The sequence below is a fragment of the Palaemon carinicauda genome, chromosome 3 (assembly GCF_036898095.1).
Source record: "Palaemon carinicauda isolate YSFRI2023 chromosome 3, ASM3689809v2, whole genome shotgun sequence".
In the NCBI taxonomy this organism is placed as follows: domain Eukaryota; kingdom Metazoa; phylum Arthropoda; class Malacostraca; order Decapoda; family Palaemonidae; genus Palaemon; species Palaemon carinicauda.
The window spans coordinates 145,653,121-145,674,993 of NC_090727.1; the positions used below are offsets into that span (position 1 = coordinate 145,653,121).

Genomic DNA, 21,873 nt, shown 5'->3' on the forward strand with positions numbered 1-21,873 from the left:
TCGCCACCTGACTTGGAAGACGGTGTTCCTGCTTGCTCTGGCCTCGGCCAAGCGAGTCAGCGAACTTCATGGTCTCTCGTATGACATCGCCCATTCAAGGGGATGAGGGGAGGTAATGTTCAGATTCGTCCCTGAGTTTGTAGCTAAGACTCAAAATCCAGGAGTGCCGGACCCCCGGTTCGACTTCTTCCGGATTTCGAGTCTCCGTTCTGTAACAGATGACCCAGACCATCTCCTACTGTGCCCAGTGAGGAGTCTGAGGCTCTATCTTAAGAGAACAGCTTCAATTCATCCTTGGGTGCAAGCATTGTTTGTGAGCACAGGAAGGACGAAGAGGAGGGTCACTAAGAATACAATCTCAGCTTGGATTCGCAGGGTTATCTACCATTCCCTGAATCCCGACCCTCCTACGTCACGTCGCCCTAGGGCACATGATGTCAGGGGCATTGCTACGTCCCCGGCATTCAAGAGAAATTACTCTGTGACGCAGGTTCTACAAGCAGGGGTTTGGAAGCGTCAAACGACCTTCACAGCCCACTACCTGCAAGACGTGACCCACAGGAGGCTCGATACGTTCTTTATCGGCCCTGTGGTGGCTGCACAACAGCTGGTTTAAACCTCAGGCTCCTTAATGGACAAGTAGCAGAAGGTTGAGGGCATTGTTACCCGGTTTTAGTCTGCATGAATGAAAAGGTATGCCTAGACCTTATTCTTTTCTTCATTCTCCCCTCTCTTGGGGAAAGCAGCATCCTGGGTTCTCTGCACAGCTGACCTCAAACCACTGCAGGTAAACCATGTTTCCTTGTGTTCCTAGTATTAAGTTAATACTGTCACGTCCCCATACCCTTACGAAGTGGTATTGGGATCGTCCTAACCTAGATTTCCATCTAAAGAACTCCAGGTCAACTTCCTAGGACGAGTCACACTTCACTCCTTCACACACTAACTTACTTAGGCCGCGGTCCTTGCAGAGCAAAGGACTTGGGAGGTGTAGGGACTCCTTATCTTGAGTTCTAACGCACTCAGATACTGAGTCCCCGTGCAAAAGCCAAAGCCAGTACGGCTGGGACTTACCACCCTACCTATGGGTTAAGTCACCCTAATTAAATAGCGTGGTTTGTATTTCGGTTACGGAACAAATGACAAATTCGTAGATAATTTGTATTTTTCCTAACCATACAAACCTTAGCTATTTACACATACTTGCCCGCCAGCCCTGTCCCCCGTGAAGTCCTACCTCTAAGCGAAGTGAATCAGTTCACCGGTGTATGAGGGGGGGAGGGGTAGCTAGCTACCCCTCCCCTACCCCCTCGCTAACTAGCGAAGGGGTAGTAAACCTTCGTTAAAAATCTAATGGCTTGTCATTTCATCTACGTCGAAAGTAATACCCCTAATTAAATAGCTAAGGTTTGTATGGTTAGGAAAAATACAAATTATCTACGAATTTGTCATATTTTGTAGGTGTGAGGCAAAAGAATCTGTATATTAGGAAATGTTGAAAATGATTGATAGAAAATTTATGGAAGGAAAGAATACATGTAATACAGTACTTCATTGTTACTTTTTGGAGTACTTTGTGATCAGGATTTACAAATTGCCTTGATTTTGCATGGGGAATTAATGATACTAGTATTAAAAATCAAGTAATATTGTCCTCTGAAATCTAGTATGTGTAGGTCTTATTATTGTATTATAGGTATCCCTAGTGAATTCTTGAATGTTATTTAGAGCCTATATCTCTCCTGAAAACCCACTAGTAATCACGCTAGTGACATTATGATTTTGCATCAAGGACAAAATATGCTTCTTGAAAAGAATATAGATTTTAAATGCACAGAAATAACCCTTAAAATTGGAAAGTAATATATATATGGGAATAAAGAAATTGACCCAGTGGTCGTTATCATAGTATCGAAAGGTGTAGATAAATTATCATCATTTTTTTTTTTTTTTTACTTTTTATGAACAGATGAAAGGAGCTTATTTTTTCATTTAACATTTGTCTTTTGTTGTAGATAGGTATCTCAAGAGTGGATAAATATCTTGATTGATAATTTAGCAACTCTCTCTAATTGATTTAAGTTTTTGGAGACTTGGCTGAAGAGAGACAAAAAAACATTTATCAAATCTTAAAAGATATGAATTTTTAATGTTTTGAATACTCTTTAGTCCAATTTTTGTATGTTGTTTAATTGATGAATTGCAGTATGTGTCAAAGTTAATTCATTAAATGTAAGGGGAAGTATTATAGAACTTATCAAGAAGGATGCCCCCCCCCTAAAAAAAGAAGGATTTCTTGTTCAAGTAGTGAAGTTTTGAGTAATACAGTTCATGCTTTGTGCTCCCAGGTTTCTTATATTTATAACTGTTCTACCGCTTGGCGTAGTGTTTTACAACATAGGCCCAGTGTTGTAGTTCTTTATTTCATCATTTGCTCCTACACACAGCACAAACCATTGACCTTTAACAAGAGTATGATGGAATAGCTGAAATGGTCGTTAGACTTTTAATGAGGTTGTTATAGTTGTTGCTAGACATGCACCATTGCCCAAGTAAGCAAGGCCGCTTTTGCAGCCGTTACATAAATAACACAGAGGTTGACCCCTATGAACTTAGTATTTTTTGCAAGGTGTATGACTGCTCACAGTCATTCACTTGTGAGGAGTGTAGAGAGTGGCCTCCTTTGCAGCTGGTTAAGTTTGTGAAGAAGAGGAAGAAAAAGTATAAGTGGGATTCATTGGCATCAGAGGACATTCCTAATCTGGTGCCAAAGAAATTCTAGCTCAATTTTTCCCTCCTTCGGGAACAAAGTTGGCTGCTTCTCGTGCTGTTTTTTTAGAGGTTGTATCCTCTGGGGAACCTGTTTGGGGGAGGGAGACTGCCCCTACCCTCTGTGAGTGGTTCTGAGAAGGTGGATGTGTGGTCCTCCCCAAGTAGGGCAATACACTCTTCCCTCCCTCTCAAGCATCTCCCCCTGCCATATATTCTGTGGATGATCCTTTGCGAGGATTTGGATCCAAGTAAGCTGTACCCTTTGCTGGGCATTGAAAATGCCCAATCTGGTGAAAAATTTTTGGAATCACTAATATCTACCAGAGCCAAGAAGTCTTTTGCTACTTTCGCTTCTCCAGCTCTTCCAGTGGAGGTGTCTGATCAGGCCACTGATGATGAGCTTGTTCCTTTGGAGGAATCCCCCCACTGTAGTGTAAGTGTTGTCATACAATACAAAACCCTTGACTGCTGTAAAGAAGGGGAATAAGGAAGTTAAGCAGCCCTGCTTCTTTCTCCTGCTTTAAAGGTGCTATCTGCTACCCCGTGGAAGATGGAGAAGAGGAAGTCGCCAAAGCACAGGACGACTGTTCATTCTGAGTCTCATGTGATTTCAAGCAGTTCCCCAGCATGGTTTCCCATTGGTGGGGGTTTCCACACTGCAACAAACATCAACCCTCAGGAAAGGAGGTTGGTGCAAAATTCCAAAGATCGGAATTGTAAAAAACAAATCCCAAGTGTTACTGGTCAGGAGTCTGATCCCTCTCCTGTCATGAATTGCTCTCAAGAAACTTTGGTGACTGAGTAGCCATCCAGGAGAGCTGTGAGCAAGGATATTACAATTGAATCTTCGAAGTCTTCCGACCTTCCAGAATCACATGTTTGTCGTAAGGAAAAGCAGAAGGGCTTGTCATACCTATCTGTTCGGTTTCCATGTTAGAAACGAACAAACCGAGCACAACTACCATGCTCACATTCACCCCAATTGTCTGGGTCTCAATCCCCACTGGTAAGGAGATGTTGTGCTTCTCCCTCTTCTTCTCCTAGTGATAGGAAGCCTCGCACCTCCTGTTCTTGCTTGCCACGACAGAGGAAGTCTTGTGCAATCCTGTCTTGGTCCTGACGATACCAATGACCTTAGATGTCAGGATGCCTGAAAACCTTAAATCAATCAATCCTGACTATACAGAAAGGCTCGCCCTACTAGGTCCTTTTCAGATTGACGATCACGATCACCCTGATCAAACATGAGTCCCATGAGTGACGTTCCTCTCGAACCAATTTTGCCACGATCACCCCAATCATAAGATAAAACATTCTCAACCCCCATAGGCACAAGCACGGAGATCGTCTCAATCTCACTCTCTGCGTTCAAGCTAACGCAGAGAGGAAACAGTAGTTTCCACTTCATTACTATTATTATTATCATCATCATCATCATCATTCGGCGTCAATGACCTTAGATGTCAGGATGCCTGAAAACTTTAAATCAATCAATCAATCAATCATCATCATCATTATTATTATTATTATTATTATTATTATTATTATTATTATTATTACAAGCTAAGAAACAATTCTAGTTAGGAAAGCAGGATGCTATAATCCCAAGGGCTCCAACACGGAAAAATAGCCTAGTGAGGAAAGAAAACGAGAAAATATGTAAACTAAAAGATAAGTAATGAACAATTAGAATTAAATATTTTAAGAACAGTAACAACATTGAATTATATCATTCATATATAAACTATAAAAATTTGAAAAAACAAATGGAAGAGAAATAAGATGGAATAGTGTGCCTAAGTGTACCCTCAAACAAGAGAACTCTAACCCAAGGCAATTGAAGACCCATGGTACAGGGGCTATGGCACTACCCAAAACTTAGAAGAGCTGCTTACAATAGCTAAAGAATCTCTTCTACTCTTACCATAAGGAAAGTAGCCACTGACCAATTACAGTTCACTAGTTAACCTCTCGAGTAAAAAAAGAAATTATTGGTAATCTCAATGTTGTCCAGTGTATGTGGAAAAAGGATAATGTGGACAGAATAGGCCAGACTGTTCAGTGTGTGTAGGCAAAGGACAAATGAGCCATAACAGGAGAGAGGAATCAAACGCAGTAATGTCTGGCCAGTCAGAGGGGCTAATAACTGTCTAGCGGTAGTGTCTCGAGTGGCTTGTACCCTAGCCAATGACCAAGACTATCTGTGGCTAGTTTCTCAACAATGTACTTTTTCCAAGAAGTCTTGGTCCCGTGGTGAATGTGCTTCTTCAGACTAGAATACTGGTCTTTGTACCCCATGGGTCAAATCGTCTAAGACTTCAAATGAGAAGACCCAAACGAAGTAGGGAAGTTTCATCTCCCGAGGTTTCAGGTTCTGACACTGCTCGACCAAAAAATCTTCTTGGAAAGAATTATGTGCTCCTCACAGTGCCTTGCCAAGTTTGGACTTGGCTGCATCTTATTCCCAGTTTGACCACAAAGACATCGTCTATGAATCATCCCCCTCTTGAAGGATAAGTCTCGGAAACTTTCTATCCTAGAACACATATGATCACCCTTGGGTGAAGACGAACATTCTTCCTTAGTGGCTTCAGAATGACTTGGTGAAGGAGACAGGTCACACTTCTGCTTCTTGAGTTGAGGATTACTGGCCCAGTTTGGTTCTAGGACATGGTCAGTCTTATGTTAAGCCTGTGGAGATCCCATTTTCCCTTGTGGACCCTTCCACCCGGAGGAGGATCTCGAGATCTCTCAGACTCCGTTACCCTTGATCATGTCTGGTGAGACAGGCAACCTGAAAATGAGGTAGACCTTCCTTAAGGTCTTGGCACTCATTAGGGAACTAGATGAACTCAAAGAGATGTCGTTTAGGCCCATGGAAGAAGTCTTTGCTTCAATCCACCTTCGCTACTATGCTCCCCAGGGATCTCGCCTTACCCTTGAACTATCTTGGTCCAGGCTCGCTCAAGCGGCTCTGAATAAGGTTGACCTACAGATCGTAGGACCCAAGAAGTTGTTGCGGTTTAGTCTGTTGAATAAAGTTCTTAATCTTGCACTCTCCAGACATTAGAGATACTTCACCTACCCCTTTGATAATTGATGATGTATCCGAGGAGCTGTCAAAAGGGTCTTCAGTGAAGAAGCTGAAGTATGAGGGCACTTCTTTTTCAGCTGCCAAATTTACGGCGATGGAGTCAATATCAACAGCAAGCCTTCAGGCTACCTCCTGGATTAACCATATGTCGGGGGCAATACCCCATTTTTTTCGGGCTAAAGCAGTCACCTTTTCAGTGAGCCAGTTGACCAACTAGTGGGCAAACTGGTTCCTCAAGTGGAGAGACGTACTCGTGGGCTGGATTTCCAACTGCATAGGATGGAAGGCCACCCTTTTGTTGTGAAATTTGTCAGTGTTGGACGCGATGATCATTTTCGGCAACAGGATATCAAGGCGACAGTCAAGAGATGAAGGAAGGTGAACCAAGACTCCCTCATCCAATGAGCTGTGGCTTTCAGAGGCCAAGGTCCTTCTAAGCCCACCAAATCCATGGCTTCATATTCTTCCTTAAGACCAGCAGTACAAAAGGAAACAGCCATGCCAAAGTCCCATGCCACTCCAGGACCTTGTCAAAGAAAGGTGGTGGAGAATCCTTCCTCCCTTCAACCTCATTCTGAGCAAGCCAAAAAGAGGGAAGGAAGGGGACACTGAGAACGGTGATCCCCTCCATCTATCGCAATTATGGATACCTGTCGAGCCCTTGGGCAATGTGTTATGTATCGCAATTGATGGATACCTGTCGAGCCATTGGGCAATGTTGAAGCGACATGGTGGGGAAGAGTGGATGGTAGAGGTCCTTTAGATATGATACCACCTACATTTATTTCATCAGCTCTTTCCCTCCACTTGCCCGAGTTTAGATGACACTTCAGACATTTCCTCCTGGATTGCTGAAAGCCCTGTCACTCACAGCAAAGTTTGCATTGTTGGATAAGAAGGCACTAGAAGTCGTCTGAGACAGGCCTCTTGGCTTCTTAAGTTGACTGTTCCTGGTAGAGTAATCAACAGGAGTGTGGAGACCAGTGATCGTCCGCTCTCCTTTAAACAAATTTGTTCCACAAACTCTGTTCAAGATGGAGATGGAAACCTTAGTTTGTGCTGCCATGAGGATAGGGGACTTCTCACTTTCTATCGATCTGAAGGATGCATATTTTGAGATATTTGAATAGGATTTGTCTTCTGAAGTATCTCGGCTATTGACTGATCATGTCATTTCCAAGAAGACTGTTGCTCCAGGTTTGAGACAGACTGCTACCCTTTGGGAATGATCTGGGGATCATTGTCAATTGGAAGAAGGAATGTTGATAGACGCCAGCAGTGAAAGTCTTTCCGACAGACAATTGTATAAACAGACTCAGGGAGGTTGTGCAACCCTTTCTTTCAGTTCAGTGTTTACAGGCATGTTTGTGGCAATGTCTTCAAGGAACATCTTTTGTCTTTGGAGAAACTCGTTCCCCATGAGCACCTCCACTAGAGATTGCTACAGTGGTATCTGAAGGAACCCTGGTCAGTCATCAACAATCATCCCCACTTCTTGGTTCCAGTGAATTATTATTATTACTTGCTAAGCTAGAATCCTAGTTGGAAAAGCAGGATGCCAAAAGCCCAAGGGCTCCAACAGGGAAAATAGCCCAGTGAGGAAAGGAAATAAGGAAAAACTGCGAGATACGTTTAAGAGCAATAATAACATTAGAATAAGAATAAATATTTCATATTTAAACTGTAAAAACTTGAAAATAACAAGAGAATAAAAACTTCAAAATAACAAGAGGATAAAAACTTCAAATAAAAACCAGAGGAAGAGAAACAAGATAGAATAGTGTGTTCAAGTGTACCCTCAAGCAAGAGATCTTTAACCCAAGACAGTGGAGGACTATGGTACAGAAACTATGGCACTGCCCAAGATTAGAGAACAATAGTTTGATTTTGGAGTGTCCTCCTAGAAGAGCTGCTTACCGTAGGTAAAATCTCTCGTCTACCCTTACAAAGAGGAAAGTAGCCACTGAACAATTACAGTGCAGTAGTTAACCTCTTGAGAGAAGAATTGTTTGGTAATTTCAGTGTTGTCAAGTGTATTATGAAAGGAAAATGTGTAAAGAATAGGCCAGACTTTTCTGGGTTGTCAGCAAAGATGAAATGAGCCAAAATCAGAGAGAGGGATCCAATAGGGTAATGTCTGACCAGAGGAGATAAGAGGAAATAAAGTATTGGTTGAACAATGAAAAGTCTCTAGGGGAGAATCTCTCTACTCCCTTCCTTGGTAGATGAGGCTGTTCACATGGATCAGAAGAGAAAACACCACATCGGGACTGTGGTCCAAAAAAGAGAAGGATCTGTACATCAACCCACTGGAAATAAGAGCTACCCTTTCAACCAGCCATGCAAGCTTTCGTACGGAGTTTAATAGGCTGCTCGGTAGTGGGGATGAGCGACAACACTAATGTGGTAGCATACATCAGCAAGCAGAGAGTGACTGTTTCACATGATCTGTGCGAGTTGGTGTGGCAGATGTACACTTTGGTGTCAAATAATGCTGTGAAGCTGTTAGCAAGATACATTCCAGGCAAGAGGAATGTATTAGCAGACATGCTCAGCGGCCAGGGTTTAGTGGTAGGGCCGGGGTGGTCCCTTCTAGTGGAAAGGATTTTTTAATTTTGTGTGTTCTCCAATGATCAAATTGTTTGCAAGTTGCAACACACCTGAACAAGAAGCTTTCAGTGTTTTGATCTTCAAATCTAGACCTGACAGCAGTGATCGAGGACATGTTCCAACATCCCTGAGGAGCATGGATGCTTAAGCTTTTTCACCTATCTGGAGACACTGAACATCAGGAAAACCCTGTTGCCTCCCAAGTAGCCACAAGCCGAATGGTTCTCCGAACTGCTGATGCTCCTTCTTGAGTTTCTAACAGAACTACCTTGGTGACCAAACATTTCTTTCAGCCTCACCTGCAGAGATTCTTTAACTCTGTGGTGGGTATCCAGCATCTCTTCTGAGCGAAGGGCTATTCGCAAGATATTGCAAGGGAGATGTCCTAATATCTGCACAGATCCTCTGCACTAGTATACCAGGGGAAGTGGGCCATCTTTTACAATTGATGTTGTAGACGGGATATTTTTCTGCAAATAATCGCTGATTTTCTTGTCTTTCTTTGCCGGGAGAAACACCTCTCAGTCCCTGCAGTAAAAGGGTATAGCTAAACTTGGTCATGAGACAGGTTCTCAGACAAAAGGCTTGGACATTTCCACATATTGGGAACTATCCATGCTCATGAGGAGCTTTGGACAATATTTCCCCATCCTCCTATCAACACAGACAATGGACATGTATATACATTCATTAATCATATACTGTAATACAGTACTTATACACTGGACAACATATTCTGTCGGATATCAATTCTTTATTGACTTATCAAATAGGGTTATTGGCTACCCTAACTCCTGTTGCATTCGTATGCACAGGAACTTAGAGGGTGACAAGAAAGATGACTTTCGCTCCTCCCTGGGAACAGAGTTCATTAAAATTTTCCACGGTTAGTTTACCAAGACAGTTTTGGGCATAGGCACTTCTTCCCTTGTAAGGATAAGTCTCCTGATAAAGGGTGATGGTTTGTATTATGTGTGGGAACAAATCACAAATTTTAAAGTAATTTAACTATCAGCTGGGCATGGCAACCCACCATGTTTACCTTGTTAAAAGTCTAACAGTTATTTCAGCTTTTCCAACATTATACTCCTATTAAAGTTTTCAGGTTTGTTTAATTATGAAAAATACATATAGTATTACTTTGGAAATTGTAATATTTAAACTATAATAAGGATTTTAAAATTTCACTGTGGCAACTAATCAATCTAAGAGTGGTTGTGAGTTTAGCACATTCAATGGTTTTAGAAATTATCTGTTTTACTTGTTGCATGGTTACTGATATAAATTTTTTTTTCATTATTTTTATTTATATTTTGGTTATTGAGAGAAAATGGGAAATGTGAAACTATCACAGTACTGTATTGAAGTTGCCCAAAACTACTCATTACGGACGGCCCTTAATTGTTAAAGATAGTTTTTGTGTTTTAAGACATTCTCTAAAGGATTTCTTGTCCATATGTCCTTTATCCTTAACTGCCGTATAAATAAAAAGGCTACACTGTACTGTGAAATGATGATTCCTAATTGTTATTATTAAAATTCACTTTAAATATTGAGGCTACAGTCAAGGTTACAATACCTGTATGTTTATCAGTTACCCATATAGAAGTAGAACTCATGGGAACTGGTATAGACCCTACATCCAATTATGAATATTTCAGAGAATACGATGACCTAAAGACCAGTTGTTAAGGTCATACTTCATACAGTACTTAGTTTCTGTTAACGGCGAGGGACGGTACGTGTCATGGCAGAGTTATACGATCTAGTGAGTGCTGTTGTTTGTTGTGTTTTTACTTGCACTCACCGGGAGTTTGAATTTTTTTTTGCAGTGTAGTGGTCATTAGCTTTTCAAAGTCTTATGTGAAACAGTGTCTTGATTTTAGACACATAACAATCCTTGGGCCATTACATTTTGTATTCATCATTCATTATTAGATAAGCGTTGATTACTGTATGTGTTATTGAATGGTGATGACAAGAGGTAGAAGTCTGTTTGCTTTGAGCATAGATCATTATTGTTATCCAGTGGTCAGTTGCAACCAAAGATTGTCACATTACGTGATACACTATAATGAAGTTATTCCCTTCATCTTGGCACCAAACATGAAGAGATTTTTTGTAATAGAAATCCTAACATTACAAAAATTTTAAATCCCAATTGTACAGGAACTTAATGGCCAGGTATTTTGGCAACATCTCACACTGGATCATGCAATGAACGTTTTTTTTCATACAAGCCTTTCTACGAAAAAGTAGATAGCTGATGGTTTTAGTGTGCTTTCTTCAGAATTTGCAGTCTAAAATGGTTTGTAATTTGATGACTGCCAAACTTATGCAATTATTTCCTAGTTTGTTATTACTTTTCCTCTTTATGCTGTCTTTGGTTTAGTCTGTGGCATGTTCAAATTAATATAAAAAGATTTCTACGCTAACACAAACTTTTGAGTCATGTGAATGGTTATTCTAAGTTCCGTTTTCTACAACTGGACAATAATAAAAGAAAAAGGGCTTTGTTGCACCATGCTTGTTACCTAGCAACCCAACTGCTGGGGAGTGTTGTGTAGCTGCTGGTAGGCTCCAGAAGAGGTTGTTACAACCATGAATATCCACTTCTAGTGTATAGTCCTTTGTGTATTTTCTTTATCATTGACACTAAATGTGTTTATCATTATCTGTGCTATTCTTGTGGTTAAGAAGGGCTAATATCGTGGCAAACGATAATCTGTGGAATCTCCATGTGGGTATTGTAGGGAGTGGCTGTCCTCCCAGGGGAGATATTTCTTTCTTGACCCAAGAAATGAGCTGAGAGAGATTGTTCTCATTCCTCATCTTCCAGTAATGCTAAGAAGTGTAAGATCAATCTCCATTGAAAGATATCCCCCTTCCAGCTCCTTTGTGTCTTGAGCCTTCTGAGGCTCCAGCTACGAAGGAAGACGGCTAAAATGATAATTTATTGATCATAATTTTTATATGTATTATCACATAATTTTGATCTTGCACCTAGTGATCCCAAGTCCATGCTTGTGACAGATCTCTTGGCTATGGCCGCTCAGCTCTCTGAGCTGGATCCAGTACCAGTTTCCTTGGACCCTGATTCAGAAATGCTTAGATCTACCTTGCTTTCCACTGGTGTATTGAGTGGTGAGCTCTATATGGCCAATTTTATCTGGGGTTGACTTTTCCCTTTAAAAGATATCTTCCATCAAGGCGTCAAAAGTCACCCCTTCGTTTTGCTTTAAGCAAGCAGGTCTTTTTAAAGTTGCCTCTCATGCCACTTTCACGTCAGAGGACATTTTATATCCACTCTGCCGCCCATCCGAGCCCACTCCCTATTGATGTTGACGTTACCAACCTCGTAACAAGTGTATCTAGCGACAAATTACCGAACCTCTACTCCAGTTTCTCGGGTCCCAAAATGGAAAATATGGAGGTAATAGCTATGTCTTCCATTCAGGCCTGTTCCTGACTAGATCAATGGATGGGATCAGTATCACACTTCTTGACTGAAAATATACATGCTGAGAGCTCCTTGAAACAATTTGAAGACCTCTCAATGTCAGGAGCCAAGGCTCTGGAATTCTTAGTTTATCATAGTCTCCCTTTGGGGTAACTACATCCTAAAAAGACGCGATGCCATCTTAGCTAGATGCACTAAACAGTTTTCTTTTAGTGACACACACTGTTTAAGAATTCCAACCTGATTGACTCCCCTTCTTTTTTGCCTCCATCAGATGTGGCTGCTGCCTTAGAAATCAGAGAAAGTCTGTTAGGCTTCTCTCCTCCTATAAGAAGAGCTGCGGCACCAAAGATGCCCACCCGTCGATTACCCTAAAGGAACTCTCCTTTTCAAGCAGGTCAGCCAGCAAAGACGGTTTCTTCCTCCTACAGACTTTCAACAGCCTAGGAGGTAAGACCCTCAGTCCACTTTCCGCCACAGCGGACACTCTTCAGACTGTAAAGGTCAAGGCCGCAGAGGCTGCTGCTAGCGAGAGCTTATCTCCTAACTTACCACCAGTTGGGGGATGCCCACAAAGCTATTGGTGCAGGTGGCAGCTCTTCTCAACCAATCCATGGCACATGAAAGCACTGCGTTCAGAGTATCAAGTCCTATTCATAGCCTATCCACCCCTTCTGACTTAGATTCTCACAGCCCGATCATTAAGGAGTCAGTAAAGGACCTCTTACTAGGGGAAGTGTTCAAGATATTGGCCAAAGGAGCCATAGAAGAAGTCTTAGATGACTCTGGGCTTCCTCAGCAATCTACAGTATTTTTAATGGAAAAGCTGATAGGAGGTTGGAGACCCATCATAGATTTGTCCCATTTGATTGTATTTGTCTTACAAACAAGGTTAAAGAAATGGAGACTTTGGCCACTGTTAATCAGGCCATCAGGATGAACAACTTCCTTCTGACCATGGACGTAAAGGATGCATACATTGAGGTCCTCATCCATCCTGCCTCAAGGAAGTACTTAGGGTTTCCCTTATGAGACACAATTTTCTACTTCAAGGTGCTATGCTTCAACCTGTCAACAGCACTTCAGATCTTTATCAGAATCTTTATCCTTGTATCAGTCTGGGCTTATGCCATAGACATAAGGCTTCTGAGATATCTGGATGACTGGCTTCTCTTAACAGTCTTGAACCCTGCTTATAAAACACACTCACCTCGACTTCTGTGGGGAGTAGGTAATTCAACTAAATCTAGAAAAGTCCAGTCTCATCCTCCAATAGTCCATCGGATATCTAGGCATCGATATCAACACGGCCCAGGCCAGAGACTTTCCATCTGCCGAGGGTAGCAAGATTAAAAGCATGGCAGAAACCTTCCTGGAAGGAATATAACTTCCTGCCCATTCTTAACCAAAGCTCCTAGGACACCTTGATCTCATAAGAGAAGTTAATGCCCTGCAGGAGAATGCATCTTCACTTGGTGCAAGGGACTTCTGAAGAGCCAGTGGTCTCAAACATCCGACTACACTGCAACCCTGCTGTTAGTGCCCCAGGAGGTAGAGACAGATCTTGAGTGATGATTGAGAATGGAGAACCTGTTAGCAGGAATACTCCTTCAGGTCTTTCTCCCAAAATACCATACTTCCTACTCTCGGATGCCTCACGCCAAGGTGGGAGTGTTCACTTAATAAGAGAGCAGTTTTCAGGTCTGTGGTCTCAGAAAAACGACTTTTTCACATCATCTATTTAGGGGAAGAGTCACGAGAGACCCCCTCCCATAGCATATGATGTCCGTGGTCTTGCTGCATCCCCGCCGTTCCGCAAGAACCACTCCACTTCTCAGAGACTCAAAGGTCTCTCTGTGGTCGATGAGCGACAACTACACGGTTGTAACCTACATCTCCAAATGGAGGCACAGTCTCCCTCCTCCTTCCAACTTGCAGAGGAGATGCATCATTGGGTACAGAGCAACCCAGTGTACCTTTTGGTGAGGTTTATTCATGGGAAGAGGGATGTCAATGCAAACCATGAGTCGACCAAGGACATGTCTGTTTCAAATGGTCTTTGGCTTCCCCTAGTGGTAAAGAGTCTTTTGACCTTGTGGGGTTCCCCGTAACTAGATAATGTTCACTCGCCTGAACATCACTCCCTGTTAATTGCTCCCCAGTCCTGGACCCAGCAACAGAAGATGCCTTCCAGCACCTGTGGGATGGACTAGACTTGTACATCTTTCTGACTGATTGGTCAGGTCCTTAACAGTGTCTGAAGAACATCTCTAGAGGTCAGAAAAACGCTAGTCTCCCTAAAGTGGTCAACAGCAGAATGGTACCCAGATCTGCTGGAACTTCCCACAGAAACCTCAAGAGAACTCCCAGAATGGCCAAATCTACTGTATCAACTGCATGCAAGAAAGTTCCAAGAGGTGGTTCTCTACCTGTCTCTTCATGGTTGGAGACCATCCAGCATATCCTCCAAAAGAGAAACTTTTTGAGACCTACTGCAAAACAACTTACCAAATACATCAGAAAGTTGTCCGCAACAGTCAATCAAGTTAAGTGAAAAATATTCTGTGATTGGTGTCATAGGGGGAATTTTGCTTCTCTTAAGGCCACTACAGTAGTCTCCTGATTACTGGCTTTTTGCGTTTCTGATTAACGAGATATCCCTTTGTCATTGTGCTGAGGGGCTACCACTCAACCTTGAGCCAGGTTTTCAAATCTAAAAGGGCTTGATCTCTCCTCTTCTTGGGAACTTTCTGCTCTCAATTAAGCTTTGGAGTTTTCCTCTTCAGAGCACCAAGATGGTGATACCTGTCAGTCGCTTACGGTTGCCACCCCTCACCATCGTTCCCTCAGAGTACAACAAATCTCTTTAACTACAGTATAACCCTTTGAACATACTTGACCTTCAGGAACTCAAGCCCCCTTCCTGGGATGTGACAAAGGTAGGAGAGGCTAAAAACAAGAAGGCAGTCTTTAGGGTAGGACCACAGTATAAAGTTTTATGCAAGGGTTCAAAGGGAACTCTTCTCAATGACATAATAACCTTATGTCACATTCCAAAGGGTGGAAGGAACTATCGTTTCCTTTGTTCCAGAGTTTGTGACCAAAAACTCAAATTCTGTTTGTTAATGTTGCTATATTTGATTCTTTCACGTATTTTCTCTCAGAGGTAACTGATGACGTGGATAATCTTTTTACTCTGCCCCACAAGATTTGTCATATAGTATCTGAAGAGAAAAGCCTATATTAGACTCAAGATACCAAACTTATTTGTGAGCACAAGCTGCCCCAAGAAGAAGGTATCCAAAAGTTCAGTTTCCTTATGGCTAAGTGAAACTTATGAGAGCATATAAATCCTCGAGAAGAGGTCTTGCTGCTACCATTGCATTCTGCAAGAACCACTCGGTAGTTAAATTCTCTGAGCTGGTGTCTGAAAAGACAACACTATCAAGAATCACTACCTGAAAGATTGGTCTCACTGATTTTTAAACACTTTCTCTAAGCCCTATTGTTGCCGCTCAACAATTAGTGTAGCTAAAGCTCATATGGGATATACTTATTATTTATCAAAGTATCAGTTATTCTCTGCATTACAAGGATATGAAATGTGATCAAGTTTTATTATACTCATAAGAAGGTACTGGATTACTTGCTTGCATCACATCCTAATGCAGGTATGAATGATTATATTTGCTATATGGATTTTGTTTGCTGCAGGATTTTTATATGACTTTATCTCTGTTTTTGACTGGACATACTGTATTGGACTCTACATCCCTGCCTCTTTATGAGCCAGTTGGACTGTTTACATATCCACATTTGACTTTTGCTCATACCTACATGTACTTGTAATTGTCATAGATAGAGTGAATACCTCTATACTGTAGAGACTTCTCCCCACCTAAGGAGGACTCATTTAAATGACTCAGAAGTTTGTATCCATTTAGGAATAAACTATAAATTTTAAAAACAATATGTATTTTTCCTAACTATACAAACCTGAGTCATTTAAGCAAAGTTCCCTCTTCAACAACCCCACAAGTCTTTGACTAGAATAGAGTGAAGCCTACTGGAAACCACACATAACACTGCCCAGCATTTGGGTTGTTAGATGACCTGTTATGGTGCAACAGAACCTTTTTTTTCTATTATTATTGTATGGTCGTAGAAAACAAAACTAGGAGTAACCATTTAAATGACTCAGGTTTGCATAGCTAGGAAGAATACAAATTGTTTTTAAAAATTGTAGTCTTTCCATCTTATTTACTAAACATTTGCATGTCTTATAGATTAAGCTCTTTTTAAGATGACCATAAATTATCTAGTTGTGTGCCACATGTTTTTTCCATAACAAGAAAGGAATAGAAGACAGTTTTATTCCCTAAGTTCAGTGTTTTTATTTTATTAACTCGAATATTCAATCTACTGCTTAGCAGTTGGAGTTTTAACTCCATCAATTATTTTCTTTTAGTGTTATTTATGTGGTATACTTGGTAGTGTACATACGGTACTTGTTATTGTTTACCAGTTTGCCCAGCTGTCTTCTGATTTATCCAACACTTAGTCATTCTCTTGAATCAGGCTGATTCTTGTGGGACATTTTAGTAAACTCTTGGAGGTACTTTGTTACTGATCCTGCTATGAAGCTTTAAGAGGACTACAGTAGGGTCCCGAATTATGCGAGAATTTGGTCGATGAAAGGCCTCGTGTAATTGGAAATTCGTATATTTCGAAACACATCATGGCGGCAAACAGCAACCTACCCGTCAATTTTGTTTTCACTCCATTTCTAGCTTTCTAGCTATATATATATACTGTATATACACTGTGTGTGTGTGTGTATGTATGTATGTATATATTATATATATATATATATATATATATATATATATATATATATATATATATACTGTAGCTTTTATCTTAACAATACTGTAAGAAATCCTTCTTATAGATTTTTTTATAAAATACTGTCCAAAATTTCTTTTATGGATAAATAAAACAATAAAAAGTTGTTAAAGTTTTGATAATTTTCTATGCCTGTAGTATTTACTACTGTACTATGCATAGCCTACTGTTTTCAGTATTTTCCGAATAATGTAGAATTCTTTCCTATAGATACAAAAAACAAAAAAGGGTTTTCGAGGTTTGATACAGTATCTAGCAATAGTTAAAAATTACTGTATAGTACTGTATATCCATGATGACACTCCCACACGTAAACACGGCCACTAGGCGCAAGTGTGCACTAGGCTGCTGTACGATAATCTACCGTAATTTTCTGCCAGAAAACATTTTTAAAAAAACATTTTATATAGTTCGGTATTTTCTCTATCCATCCTCTCCCAGAAAACTTTCAAATGTGAATTATCGGAATGTGTGCAGATCTTGACAGTGCGATAACTAGTTAGCGACTGAGAATAAAAAAAATAAAAAGCCCAATTGACGATGCTGATGAAGAGGATATCGAATACCGATTTTTTCTACGTTCTGTCTAATCCAATGTACAGTACATTCTTATGTAAAGGGCGAACCCCAACATTTCTTGATGCCGCTACACTTTAATTATAGATATTTTACCACCTATTTATAATCTTTATTTATAATAACATCTTTAGTAAAAGCTCTTCAATATCACTTTCAGGAGTAAATGCGTTTATGATCGACGATGAAACGTAAAAAAAAAGTTTTCCTTTTAAGGAGGCGTTTTTTTAGAAAAAAAAAAACACGAAACAAAATTGCTCATATTTCATTTATTTTGATTTTCTAAGGATAAATAAAACAACATTAATTATAACATTATTATTACATAGTACCTGGTAAGATATCTTTTGCCGCAAAAGTTAACCTATAGACAGATGTTAAAATTGGTTAGCGAGTTCGTTATGATCGGCGATGGAACGTACTAAACAAAGTACAGTAATGGGTTTTGTTGTAGTGACATGTTTGGCAGTAGCATGATATAAAATAGTCTTTATTTAATTTAATTTTTGGTTTCAAAAGTACTATTTAAAAGAATTTCAAACAATTTAGATGAAACGGAGCACAACGCACTACTACTGGATGATAGCGGTAGTCTTGCACACGGAAGCAACAAAGGTGTTCCCATGACGATGCTGTTCTGTTGATTTTTTTTTGGAAACTTTTCAATATTTCAAATGGCACTGTTGATTTTGATGGTTTTTAATTTAAAGTTTAATGAATAAGGATTTTTCACCATAATCACAACGTAAGTATAAAAATTAATTAGTACAAATATGGAATATTATACATATAGGTGTTGGACAGTTAGGCTAGCCTAGCGACAAGTTCACACAACAGATGGGCAAACCTTAACATTTTTCATCCAAAACTAGTCTTAAAATGTTTGAACAGAAATCTTTCTCTCACATTCTCCCCCCCCCCCTTCTCAGACATTGGGGAACCATCAACCCCCCCCCTCCCCAATACAATTAAGAAAACAATAGATTTCCTACGCTTCGCGGTGCTTGACTCGCAGATTTAGAATGCTCCTCGCAGATACAGGAAATTTAATTTTTAAAAACTATCGATCGCGTAATTGAGGAATCGCGTAATTAGAACACGTGTAATTCGGGACCCTACTGTATATCCAGAGTCACTATCTTTACTTGCAAAAGCATATTAATTTTTCGTTAAGGGTAGGCCTTTTATTTTCTTAAAATAAAAATGGCTTACTATAAGGCTTCACTGTTTTATCAACCATCTAAATCTGAAATGGTGATTTGTGTTCCTTTTATATCCTGCCTTTACTCAGATGCATTTAATTCTTAGATGATGAGTTGTATGAAAATACATCTCTTTTCAGACATGAAATGGTTGCTTAGCTAAGCATCAGTTTCTCAGGAAACCCTTTTTCTGACTTCTAAGATTTGTCAACAATAGCTGTTATGGCTTTTAATGTTTTACAAGAACATATAATTTAGGCATGTTAGGGCAGCAGCTATATATAGTGACTTCCACCCATGTATTTGGAGGATAAGAAACCAGTGGGCATCTTTACAAGATTTGTATGGTTTTGAAATGTGGAAAAGCATACATTTATTCTGTTCCTATGTGGTCAGTTCTCTAGATTTTTTGTCTTCAAGTAGTTGTTTTTTCAAATACTTTTAGTATGTAAGTTCTCAGAATCCAGTATTTTTCAATTTGTTATGCCAAACTTTAAATTTTCCTTTTTGTGATTTCCTATATTTTCTTCTAATAATAGCCTTGGACTTTCCTATCCAGTCTAGCAGAGATAACCTGTAATCATTTTTGACATATAGTGAGCCCTCGTTTATCGCGGTAGATAGGTTCCAGACCCGACCGCGATAGGTGAAAATCCGCGAAGTAGTGACACAATATTTAAGTATTTATTTAACACGTATATTCAGACTTTTAAAACCTTCCCTTGTACGTAGTACTATTAACAAACTACCCTTTAATGTACAGAACACTTAATGCATGTACTACAGTACCCTAAACTAAAACAGGCACAAATATTAAAGGCGATTTTATATCATGCGATTCCTAAACACGCCAAAAAGCACGATAAAAAATGGCAACCAATGTTTTGTTTACGTATATCTCTGATCATAATGAAGAAACAAACGCATTTAGTGTACACATCTGTGTATAGGTTAGTTTTTGCATCGATTATATTGATTATACAGTATGTTGATTTTGTTATTACCAATGTTTTACTTAATTTTTCTTAGGACTTCCAAATGAAATGTTTTTCTTTATGGGCGGCCTCATAAAGTATGCTCGATCTTCGATCGTAATAAACAAACGAAGGCATTTAACGCGCATGATGAAAGTGATAAATAATGATATTACAGTAAAAGCTTTTAGAAAATGTTATTACAAATATTATTTACCGTATCTATATAAAATCATACATACGTAGCAAAGCAGGAAAACAATTTACGAGAGAGAGAGAGAGAGAGAGAGAGAGAGAGAGAGAGAGTGTGTGTGTGTGTGTGTTGTTTTACGTACGTAAATGTAAATTTAAAAAAAAAAATGGCCCCATTTCATATGAAATAGGTTATTACAAATATTTTACTTTTCAATATTAAACTTACCCGATAATCATGTAGCTGTCAACTCCGTTGCCCGACAGAATTCTATGGAGGGATACGCCAGCTATCACAATACTAGAAGGGGGTGTACTTACCAGCGCCACCTGTGGCCAGGTACTCAATCATTTGTTGTTGACACCTCCTCAATTATTCCTCTGTCGTGCTTCCGGCTAGACGTTCTGGGATACGCTTATGGTCTTCGAGTTTATTCATGGATATTTGGTGAAGTATTCTCTTAGATTAACGGCTGTCGCATACTGGAATCCTTTTTATATTAGCTAGATAGCTTTTATATAAATACTGATTAACGGTTAATGAATTTTTGCTTGTTTTTGGATCACCCTTTGACTACTCTTTGAAACAAGATGTCTGACGTTTCGCAAGCTCCCTCCCATAGACGATGTAGGTCTTGCAATAGGCGTATTCCGAAGGCCTCGGTAGATCCTCACACCGCTTGTTCTGACTGTAGGGACAGGCCCTGTCTATTAGAAAATCGATGTGAGGAGTGCGCCGGACTTTCGGAATTGGATTTTGTCCGTCTTTTAAAATATTCATCTAAGTTAGAGAGAGGTAGAGTTAGGAGAAGTTCTTCTCACTCTTCTATGTTTTCCTCACCTCATGATCCCCTACCTTTTCCTACCCCTGTAGTGGCTACCCCCGAGCCTACTGTGTGCCCTCCGCCTGATATGTCAACTGTTTTGCGTGCTATTCAGGCTTTAGGAGATAAAGTAGAATCAGTGGTAAGTGACCATAAGTCTCTGATGGCCGAGGTTAAAGAACTGAAGGTCAAGAGTGCAGTGGGTGGAAATAGTGCCAGTGCTGTGACGAGTGCTAGTGTCTGTGCAGTGCCAAGTGCTAGTGGTGCCAGTGTGGTGCGTGAGGATTTTTCTGTGCGAGCCAGTCGTCCTCCCAGTCCGGGACCTCTTGCAAGCTCCCATGCCCAGGGGAGAAGCAATGTCGAAGGGCTTAAGGGTTCGACAGGCCTTGTTAGGCGCACAGAATTATCCTCGGTGGTTGCGGGCGTGTCTTCCTTAGACCGTCACTCCCACCTGCAGACGATTGAGCCCGTCTTCTCGTCCGCTGATCTTCATGCAGGGAAGAAACGTTGGTCTCAGGTCTCGAGACCGCTTAAACGTAGAGTTCAGTCAGCGAGTGCTCAGCCAGGTTGTAGTCATTGGCTCAGCTCCGACTCGCCTCAGTCATCGGTCGACTGTACTCCGCCCAAGAGGAGTAAGGTTCTGCCTATACAGACCCCGACTGTGACTTTACCTCAGTCTGTTATCGTTTCTGCCGACCCCAAGTGGACCCTGCTTCAGTCCATGCAAGCTCAGCTTTCGGACTTGATGCGTGAGTGTCGGGCTGAGAGTGTTGCACCTCCTCCTCCGCCTACACTCCCTCCACCTGTACTCGCTCCGCCTGTGCTCGCCCAGCCTGCACCTGCTCCGCCTGGTCGCAGCACCATCTGCCAGGCGTACGATGTTGAGCCACTTTCGGAGTTTGCTGTTCCCAGTGTTGTTCAGCCTCAGCCTTCTTTAAGGCAACCCTTGCTTTGGGATCAGGAGAGTTATTCCACTCTTCCTCCTCCTCCCCTTGCTGCTCCACCAGTGGTGCAACTCTCGGTTGGGGTACAACAACCTCTCCCCTCCGTGAGTCTGTCTGCTCAACCATCGCTGCAGCGAGCTCAACCCTCATCTAGGCAAGCTCCTCTACACCATGGACTTGCGCCTCAGGAGCCTCAGCTTGCGAGAACTTTACCTTGTTCTGCGCAGCCTCAACCTCTTCATGCTCCACTCATCTCACAGGAACAGGAACGGACTACTCCGCCTCCGTCCTCCGCTCAGCTTGTGCAATCCTTGGGTTCA

General features: G+C 41.0%; 1 protein-coding gene across 8 annotated transcripts in view; it reads left to right on the plus strand.

The window, feature by feature from the left end:
- The window catches only part of maf-S (MAF bZIP transcription factor K), a 152,890-nt gene that overhangs the window by 53,807 nt on the left and 77,210 nt on the right, over positions 1-21,873 (plus strand). For 5 of the 8 annotated variants that reach the window (XM_068370801.1, XM_068370800.1, XM_068370802.1 and 2 more), the window contains exon 3: positions 10,138-10,244. The exons of the other annotated variants lie outside the window; for them this stretch is intronic. In XM_068370801.1, coding sequence (XP_068226902.1) covers positions 10,224-10,244 — 21 coding nt within the window. In that variant the 5' untranslated portion in view covers positions 10,138-10,223. The remainder of the gene's footprint in view (positions 1-10,137; positions 10,245-21,873) is intronic. 8 annotated transcript variants of the gene reach the window in all.